Source organism: Zea mays, chromosome 6, assembly GCF_902167145.1.
Source record: "Zea mays cultivar B73 chromosome 6, Zm-B73-REFERENCE-NAM-5.0, whole genome shotgun sequence".
Classification (NCBI taxonomy): Eukaryota; Viridiplantae; Streptophyta; class Magnoliopsida; order Poales; family Poaceae; genus Zea; species Zea mays.
The window spans coordinates 27475615-27485806 of NC_050101.1; the positions used below are offsets into that span (position 1 = coordinate 27475615).

The following is a 10192-nucleotide window of genomic DNA, read 5'->3' on the forward strand; positions in this document are numbered from 1 at the left end:
AGACCAAGTCCCACCGAGCAACTAGGCGAGGCAGAGATATGAAGACCCACAATTGGAGGCAGTACATTTATGAACCGCAGTTCCATGACCCCCCGACACGTGCCTGGCAGGCACACACCTGTACCCGCTTAGCGTGAAAACACAGACACTATTGACCCACGCCAGCCACGATAAGGCACGTCACCACTAAATACTGTCTTGATTGACACCATGGAAAGTCGGGGAGTGTCAGAGAGTCCCCGTCAACAAGACGAGGCATCATCACGTACGACCCTTAATGCCCCCGACCCTACGACGTGGGACCAGCCAAAGTCCACTATGGGGAGCCTCAACACCATAGGTCTCTAAAGTACCCCATGAACAAGACATGGTGGAGCGATTCACCATACCGGTCGTGTGCTTACTTGCGTATTAGAAGACGATGTCGGAGGAATTCCGTCAGAGATACTCCTGTAGATAACAGGTCCCACTTTGCTTCAAATGACCCATCTCATTATAAATGCCTCCCCTTGAACTATAAAAGGGGCGGATGAACATGAACAAGGCAGGCAAGAGAGTAGGAGCATTCAGTAGCAGTTCTCCTCTTCCTTGCCATTTTACTCTCACTTGCACCCTTTGTAACACGTCCTCAATAGCAATACTAAGATCAACACTACACTGGACTTAAGGCATCCGCTTGGACCCGTATAAACTCCTTTGAGTCTAATGATTCACCATTCGGAGTGAGTCCGTGCTAGCCTCCTCTACCAAATATAAATTATATTGTGTCCCCGGTTTCCGAAACCACGACAGTAAGTGGAACTGCTTCTAAGGTGGTTTGGCTTGCCAATTATCTCTGAAATTACAGATGCATCTAAAAAATGTGAGACTAGCTAAATACTCCCTCCGTTGTTTTTTATTTGTCGTATTTTAGTTCAAAAGTAAATTAGCGGGCGATAAATATTCGAGAATGGATCTAGTAGTATTTTTAAAGATATTTTGATAGTGCCATATCTAGCGAAAACGGAGTCGCCTCTATAAATAAATTAAAAGTTCATGGCTTTAGAAATTTGTAGAAAGGATAAATCATAAGGGTATCATTGGAGTCGTCGTTTTCCATGAATGTTCGATAGCTTTCCTTCTGCTGTGAGCCTGTGACACACCGAAATATTTGCTCGAACTAATAGAGGAAATCATCATAGCTATTTTTTACACGTCGCGCTAATCTTCTTCTGCACTTTCTGACGAGTTTGAATTCAAATCTCTTCGGAAGGCAGCCCTCTCTACACTACTACGTACAATATAATCTCTTGGGAAATCATCTAGCTAGAGTATCCAATAATAAAAGTGAAAGAAAAAAAAAGAGAAAAATATACACTATAAAAAGAACATTAATTTGATCACGTACGAATGTTTTGCTTGGCAGCATTGATGAACGGTGGCCTCCGCGTCCTGTGACTGTCAAATGAATCGCTGCAGATCAACGAGCATGACGGTGATGTCGTCCCGGCTCCCCCTTTTCCTGGCCAAGGCGACCAGGTCCTTGCACGATTCCACGGAGGACGATGCTCCAGCTCCACCTGGCGGGGCGGAGACGACGACGTCGACTGCCTCCTGGCAGGACACCTTGTTCCAGAGGCCGTCGGACGCGACGACGAGGAAGCGGCAGTCCGGGGTGAGGCGGCGCCGCGAGACCTCCGGCTCACAGGTGACCCAGGCCTTCATGGACGCGTCGCCGAACGCGCGCGACACGGCCAGGCAGTCCTGCACGCGCCACACGCCACTGCTGCCGCAGCTCACGTACCCTCCCTGCATATATAGCCACACCACACGTACGTGTGCAGCCTCATCATCAGTACCGGCTCGACTGCAAGAGAAGCTTGTGCGCGTGGGGATCACTTGTGCAATGCCGGCATGTCCGTCTCGATCGCCACATACCGAGCTCTCGATGCGACGCCTCTCGTCCTCGCGGGCGGCGGTGTGGTCGCTCGTCAGCGCGGTCGCGATGCCGCTGTGGCTCCCGAGGACGGCGCGGCAGTCGCCCACGTTGGCCACGAAGAGCTCGCCGTCCTTTACCAGCGCCGTCGCCGCGCATGCGCCACCGCGTACACCCTTCGTAATTATACATTCATAACACACAGGAGTACGATTAGTAATTATCAAATGCAAATTTCTAGTAGCGGTAATATAATGAAACACATGTAAATTCTTCAGGCCTTGTTCAGTTCCTAATCAATCCAAGGATCAAGTTGGACAGAAATGAGATTTGAGAGGGTTTAAATCCCTTGTAAGTCAAAATCTCACTTCAAAATCCCTTCCAATCCTCTCTAATATAATCCCTATAGAATGGGGAATAACCGAACAAATTAAAGCCACAATTAGTTATAACTCCGACGCGTTTATTAGGTAAGAGCGCATGTTATTTCAAGCTAAGTCTTCATGTTAGGCTATGCGCAACGCTGCCCCCTTGGCAGCCCCCTCCCCTTCATACGGTGCGTAGGGGGCACTCTACGGCCGCAGCGGTGCCCCCTACGGCGCCCTCTACGCGCCGGCCCCCTTCTCTCTCTCCCCAGATATAGCGTGTTACTGTTCATCTCCCTAAACACTGTGTTGTGGGTCCACGAGTAATTGTTAGTAGATAAAAATTGATAGTTGGTATAGAAAATGATATTTTATAGTGGTAGTGGGATATAGGGGGTATTTAGGGGGAACTGTTGCGGGAGATGAAAAAATAGGGGAAAAATAGGGGGAAAAATGATATATGGGGAAAAATTTAGAGGTAACGGTTGCGGTTAGCCTTAGTAACTTGCTAGTGGTGGTAGTGTTCATGAAAACGACGTGTGCAAGCTAAGCTTAAAATTCCCTCATATTTGTTTGTGCCTGAGTTTTTCATTCAACAGTTTTACACAATCATAGTACAATTAAAAAGATATACGTATGATTTATAAGAGATAGTTCACGTTTTTTTATTTTATCCCTAAATGAAAAAATTATGTCACACGACAGTAACAAAAAATTAACAACCTAAAATCTAAGAGAAGTGATAAATCAAACACTAGTAGAATTTAGAGCAATGTACTTCGTCCTTTGATAGTGAGTATGTTCTGTATTCTCTGCTAGTTCGAATATAGGAGTTCGTTTTTAGTAGGGAAACACGAATCACTCTAGATCTGAATTCTCTTACGAAATATTTCAAGAGATGATTAAAAATCACTTTTACGAAATTATTTTGCTTGTAGACTGAATTATAATTAAAAATGTATAATAAATAAAAATATGCTAAAATCTAGAACACCATAGGGGCAAAGATAATTAATTTTAATTTATTGCACTAAAAATTATTAGGAAAAAAATAACGGTGCGGATGTATCGGAGAAACGAAATGGAATCTAACGAAACCAGGCTCAAGCCGTTTCGTTCTCCCTAGCCAAATGCGCGGAAGGACACAAACATTTCGAGGCACAAAATCTCATGGATATATAATGTTTTGTAGGTTTATTCCAATTGGACAAGATTAAGAATCAATCCGATCATCCAAATATACTCTTAAGTATAACTAGTTTAACGTTCACTGTTAGGGCTAATTTAAAAACTTAAATCTTATTCGCAATTCCCGAGAATAAAATGAGAAATATGTTCATTTTCTCACTTAATACTAGAAATCCCGAAAACTAGCCCGTAATATATAAAATTTTGGAGAGTAGGTTTTCAGCCACCCAGCCTAACAGGCAACAGTCCCCCTCACGTTAGCTTAAGTGCTAAACAACCCTCCATATATAGGCCACAAACCTACCTCCCCAGAGCCATCCGTAGTCCGTGCCCCTCCCATATTGTGTTCCTCATCAGCATTGCAAAGCTCGATTTCCGAAAATGAGGTGTACGAATGGAGGGAGGTGGAGTCCAACGGCGCCCTCTCTGGCACGCTCTCTAGGGGGAGAAAAGAAAATCCCCCTCTCGTAAAGGGGATCTCTAATCTCCTATCATTTAGTTAATCCGTGTTTTAATTGTAAAATTAATTTATTTCTAATATAATTACTTGATAATAATGTATTTTATGATACTACAAAGTACAAATATGGTAGTATTTTTAAAACTCCAAAAACTATTGCAGAAAAGTCAAATAGTTCAGTTAAAAAGTAAAGGTGGAGTTGAATACGGGGAATAGTTGGAAATGAGATAAAATAGAGAAAAGAATAATTAAGAGAGATATTAAATACAAATAGAAAGTACGGATGGGAGGACCACGTGCCTAGTCCAGTTACTCACTGCTTGTATTTTAATTCTTTTTTTATTTTTAGTATTTAGTGATTCATAAATTTAGATACATTGTAGGGCATTAGAATGGGAAAATTTTATTTTGGTAAAAAACACGCACTTTGAGTGGATATCATGATTTCTAGTATATGGCTGGTACGGTATCGTTGAGGGCTTCACTACTTCCGTCCTAAAGTAAAATATATTTTACCTTTTTATTTGATTAATAAAATAATTAATATATTTGTTTTATATGTATCTATATTCATTATCATCCATTTAAATATAAATATAAAATTAAATCAAAAGCTAAAACAGCTAATATTTTATGATGGAGGGAGTATTAGCCCAGCTCTTGGCCTATCTATTTCTAGATCCACCACTACTAAGAACTAAACAATGTGCCTGCATATATGTAATCGACGACAAAGCAGAAAGCTAAACTTTTTCAGATGCACAAGACCTTAATTAATAACGTAGGTTGAAAGCACGAACATATATATGATTGTTTAACTCCACCCACACGACGCGGGAGTACGAACTTCACATGAACCGGGAAATTTTGACATTTGAAACTGACATGAGAGAACGCGTAGCCGTGCCGTACGGACTAGGGTGCACGGCTGGCAGGCAGCCAGCCAGCCAGCCAATGTGAACGTGTGTACGTACGTACGTGCTACCGACGGCCGTCCTCTGCATGCTGGATGCATGCCATTGCCATCCAATGCAAGCTAAGCTAGCAGAAGCCACACGGCACTGGCACTGAAGCAGCTAGGAGCGGCTTTTGCTGGACATGCAATCTCTATCACACACACACGCTTACAACAGCACTTGGCTAAAAACCTAACCAGTTGGCCACCACCTACGTATACGTGGCTACCAGAATCGCGACGCAAACTGTCAACGTCCAGCCGAGAGAACAACAGCAACCAACACGCAAGACTTGACCCGTTCAAACAAATTAAACCACGCCGATCGACGCCGTACCGACCCATGCATGAATGTATATATGAATATAACAATGCAGGAAGAGACCCGGTCAGACAGGAGGAAAAAAGGGCTAGCTAGTTGCATTGCAATTTGCAAGCTAGCTACAAGCTAGCTAGTAGCATATACGAATCTGATGATGCGCATGGTGTGGTGTGGTGGGCGGTAGATGATGCATACCTGGGTCAAGAACTCGCGGTCTGTCGTCAGGTAGGCCGCTCTGATCGCCGCCGCGACCGCGTCAACCTGCTCGTCACCACTTGTTTTGGCCGGCTGCGTCGTTGACGACGATGCCGCCTCGGGCCGTTGGTGCTGGCTCGTCACAGTGGCGGCGGCGGCGAGCGCGGCAACGACGTTCTTGCCCAGCTTGTCGGCAACGAAATCCACGGCGGCCCGGCCACCGTGCCCGTCGTAAACACCGTAGAACGCCTGTACATATATAGCATGCTTGTTGAATATATATACTCATCTTACATGCATATATATATATATATATATATATATATATATATATATATATATATATATATATATATATATATATTGACGAAATAAAAGAACGGAACACATCAGTGCAAGATTTAATTTGCAATGCTGCCTTTTTTCTCTCTCTCTCTCTTTGAGATATGGGAGGTGGAATGTTGCTGCGTTTTGACCAACAGAGTCATACGGAGTATGCCCTATACTTCTCTCGAGTGAGAGAGATAGAGAGATATTGAGAGGGGAAAAAATTAAATACATTTTATGTTTTGGATGTTTCGCAGCTAAGCAATGGACTCGTTCTCGCTTTCGTCGTCTAGCTATAGTAGTTTCTTAAATAAGAGCTAGTTGCGTTGCTTTTGCATAATAAGAATAATACAAAAGAGTGCTCCATGCATGAGAAGCTAATTATTAAGAGTTACAATTAATTCCATATGCTATATATAATTTTGTTTTTTTAATATTGACGGCATTCAACTTGAGTTTAGAGTTTAAAATCCGTACATGTATGTTTACTATGGTAATTGATGAACCGCTAACTGTATCCTATTAATTAAACAAAATACTACAAAGCCATGTTGGTGTAACACCTCATTCAATCCCTGTACCGATGGTACTTACTTCTGTCAGCTCTTTACGATTATATATCATCCTCACATACCAACATAGGTTTTTTGTGCACACTTTGTCTTCACTCATGCGCATCCGAGAAAACTTTTCGGTCGGTCACTCATCCCAAATTGTTTCAAGCCAAGCACACTTAACTTGGAGGTTTTTTCGAAATAGGCTTCCGAAAAAGAAGATGCATCTTGTTGGTATGAATATTTTTTAAATTTTATTAAGCCTTGGATCAGGACATCACCATCCCAGGGGCCAGGATATCACAGTTGGTTTCTTCAGTTTTAATTATTGATGAATTATTCTTAAATGGATCATGGTATACATTGTAACTATTAAACTAGAGTGTGTATATTTCACACAAGTCATACATATGTAGACTAGTATGCACTTATTTGAGTGTTTTTATATTTTTCAATCCCAAAAATTAATATGAGGTCAAACTACCGTATCAGTATCATTGATTGATTGAATTTATAGTTTTTACAAGATCGATGATCACGAAATTAATAAGCACTAGCCATGGAAATTTATCCAGAAAATGTAGATTTCTTCCACACCGTGTCGTTGTTCGTCAGATATATTCTTGTATGATTTTCATTTGGAAAAGAAACTAGACCATTCAGAACACCTAGGCAGGTTAGATGTTAGAACACCTAGGCAGGTTAGTTGATCGAGCTAGCTGATAAAATGCGCGTACCGTACCAATTGGGAGGCTCCGTGATCAGTGATGACAACCCCATAGCCATCCTCCATGGCGTGCCTGACCCCTCTCCTGCTCGCCAGGCAGAAGCCCTCGCCCTGCACTTCCAGTTCGGTGGCCAACTCTGCCTCCACCGCGCCGAACGGGTCGACCCCGGGAGCGCAGGGCAAGGGCGGCGGTATGGCAAGTCTGGTCGGCCTTCCCCTCGCCGCCTTGGCCGTCTTCGTCTCCGCAACTCTCTCGGCAGGCTGCTGATGCTTGAGCGCCGGGACAACGACGACGACCGCTGGCTGCGCCGACGACGACAGCGCTGTCAGCTGGTCCTTGGGGTCGTCGAGAGCCATCAGCGGGCCCGCCGGGTGCACCTTCATGTAGGGCGCCGCCCTCGCCGGCTGCTGCCATGTTGGCGCGGGGATCGCTGAGGTCGACGTCGGGGAGCAGAGGGGCATGAGGAGGAGGATGCTGCGGATGAGCGCGTGCGCGAGGCGGGCGACGGCAGAGCACAGGAACCTGGCGCCGTGGAGCATCGCTCCGATCCGGCGGCAGGATAAACGGAGACCGTACGTCGGCTGGAGGACCCGAACCCGATGCGCTTCTTCTTGGATTAGGTGTGCTACTATTCCTGCGGGGGGCGGTTGAAAGAAGCTGGCGGAGGTACGTAGCGTAGTGGCTTTGGTTGGACGGGGTTTGGTTACGTAGTACGTTTATATATAGGTAGTAGGCGGGAAGGAAAGGATCCGAGACCGAGAGAAGGGGTCATCAGGTTGACCGGTCAAATTTTACAGTTTTTTTTTATATCCAAGGATTGAATCGAGCGGCGAGCGCGGGCGCGAGCAGGTGCAATCAATTTTGTTTGTGTGTGACTGTGTGTGAAGCGTTTCTATTAGGTTCATCTTTCTCCGGTGCTCCATAGGATACAACGAACAAAATCATTTTAAAAAAATAGGTTAGCTGGTTTTAGTTTTTTCGGGTACCGGAAACCGTGTACCTGAAGTAGGCTGATGACCTTTTAACGGCTCACTTATCGTCCAAGCCTCAACCGAGCAACTCAGCGAGGCGGAGCGTCTGACCAAACCTTCGCCGAGCAACTCAGCAAGGTGGAGCACCTAACCCGACCTCTGTCGAGCAACCCAGTGACACGAAGTACCCACGCGACCGATCAGATACCCGCGCGAGGCGGAACGACTGACCAACTCCTGACAGAGCAAGCAACTCGGTGAGGCGGATGACCTAATCTAGTACTACTGATCCACATCAGCTACGACAAGACGCGTCATCCCTAGGCCATGTCCAAACATACATGCGACACACTGAAGGTGTGTCGAGAGGTCCCTGTCGACATGACTTGACGCCCCCGCGTACGGTCTCAAATGTATCCCCCCACCACATTGTGGGGCCAGTCAACCCCGGTCATAGGGGACCTTAGTACCGAAGTCTCTACATTGACCCGCATACCGGAAAAGGACGTCACGATACGCCATACTGGGTGTATGTCTACGCACGACGGAAGATGATACAGGGCTCATGACGACTGAAGAAGCCACGCTTCGCACGGCGCTCCATAAGACTGGTCCGTGGGACCCGCCGCGCACCACTATGAAGACATTAGCAACAGACTCGCTACAGGGATCCGTATGGCAGACGGGCACGGTGGTACGCCATACTGGGAGCACGGCTACGCACGACACCACATACGACGTAAGGGACATTACATCAACCCAGGGGGGAACAGATCGCCCCCATACCAATAGAGAACATGTCTCACCTGTAAGGTTGACCCTTGAACTATAAAAAGGTTCTCACACACATAGCAGTTGTGACACACTCTAAGGCAATACTACGATCAACACAACACTAGACTAGGGCGTAAGCCTGAACCAGTATAAACTCTTTGTCTCAAACCCTAGGATCGAGTCCCAACGATTCATCATTTGGAGTGAGTCCGCGCTAGCATCCCCCACCGAACACAGATATTATTGTCCCCTAGTTTCTGAAACCACGACAGTTGGTGTGTCAGGTAGGGGACCGTTAGAAAACCAAGTGACATCTTTCACTCCGATGGCTCAGTCTCCAACATTCGATGAGGTCCTAGGCCCGCTCATCCGCGGTGATGTAAATGTCGGCTTCCCTGAACAATTGTTCGAAGGTGGGCAGCGCCTTTTGAAGTATGGCCCGGACGAAGGCCGAGTCGTTGGATCCTCGATAGAAGTCTTCAATCACAGTCGTTGTCGGTGTTTCGGGTCCGACCGCGCACCCAGGGTTACCCCCCAAGGTGCTTTTAGGAATAGGACGGTGTTACCGACTGTAGCTCGATGGTTCGTGCTGGGCGCACGAGAAATAGTAGACGATGATGTACAGGTTCGGGCCGCTTTAAGATGCGTAACACCCTACGTCCTGGCTGGAATGCTTTATGCGATGGGTTACAAGGGAGTTCTCTAGTGCTGGAAAACGTAGAGAGGGGTGGATGGCTAAGTGATGAATGATGTCGATCGTCTTGAAGGGATGCCCCCTGGGCCTTATATACTTGACCGTGGGGCATTACATGTGGATATGATAACAACGTGTGCCAAAGTAATAGCGAACTAACTGAGTCTATCTTCCTATAGTTCAGCCGACTCATCCTCGCTCAGTTCCGATGTACGGGGCCCCTGCGCGGGAAGGTCGGGTCACTGTTGCGATCACTGCTCAAATTTGTTGGGCCGTCTAGGTTTGCGCCGACCCGGCCTTGTGCTAATCCGTTCCACTGGTCGTTCCTCCCAGGCCCACGAGGGGATGACCTTACGAATTATGGGGCCCTTGGGCCTTTCGTGAGGTCTTTTATCCTTCTAGTGGACCCGGGGGATATCTGTCCCCCACAAGCCCCCGATCTTTGGGATGATTTTGGAATAAACGACCCAAAGATCCTAGGTCCAGCTTGCAGTATTTGATTTTAACAGGGAATGCTTTGGAAATAAGTCTGTCGGGCCATTGCTTCTGAATTCTGTGTGATCCGGTTAACACGTTTTCTTTTTAGTGTCTTCTTCTGCTATTATTCCTTGAAGTTTGGCGTTCTGTCTCAGGTTCATGCTTCGGAGGTCAGCATTTTGCACTGTTGGACTCCCAATGGGTGTAGCCCCCGAGCTTCGAGTGGATTTTTGCAAACAATCCACTCGAAGGTCTTCACTTCAAGTA

The 10192-nt window shown here is 46.1% G+C and overlaps 1 protein-coding gene across 2 annotated transcripts; it reads right to left on the reverse strand.

Annotated features, from left to right (window-relative positions):
- Window positions 1-1091: 1091 nt before the first annotated feature.
- LOC103629111 (probable protein phosphatase 2C 77) lies at window positions 1092-7764 on the reverse strand. 2 transcript variants are annotated; one of them, XM_008650308.3, is made up of 4 exons: window positions 7024-7761; window positions 5401-5649; window positions 1918-2091; window positions 1092-1788 (listed from the first exon to the last, which is right to left on the reverse strand). In XM_008650308.3, exons 1-4 carry the CDS (start codon window positions 7546-7548, stop codon window positions 1441-1443), a joined length of 1296 nt encoding a protein of 431 aa, XP_008648530.2. In that variant the 5' UTR covers window positions 7549-7761; the 3' UTR covers window positions 1092-1440. The 2 variants fall into 2 exon arrangements, with proteins under 2 accessions (XP_008648530.2, XP_020395789.1); XM_020540200.3 differs by having other exon boundaries at window positions 1092-2091; window positions 7024-7764.
- Window positions 7765-10192: the final 2428 nt, after the last annotated feature.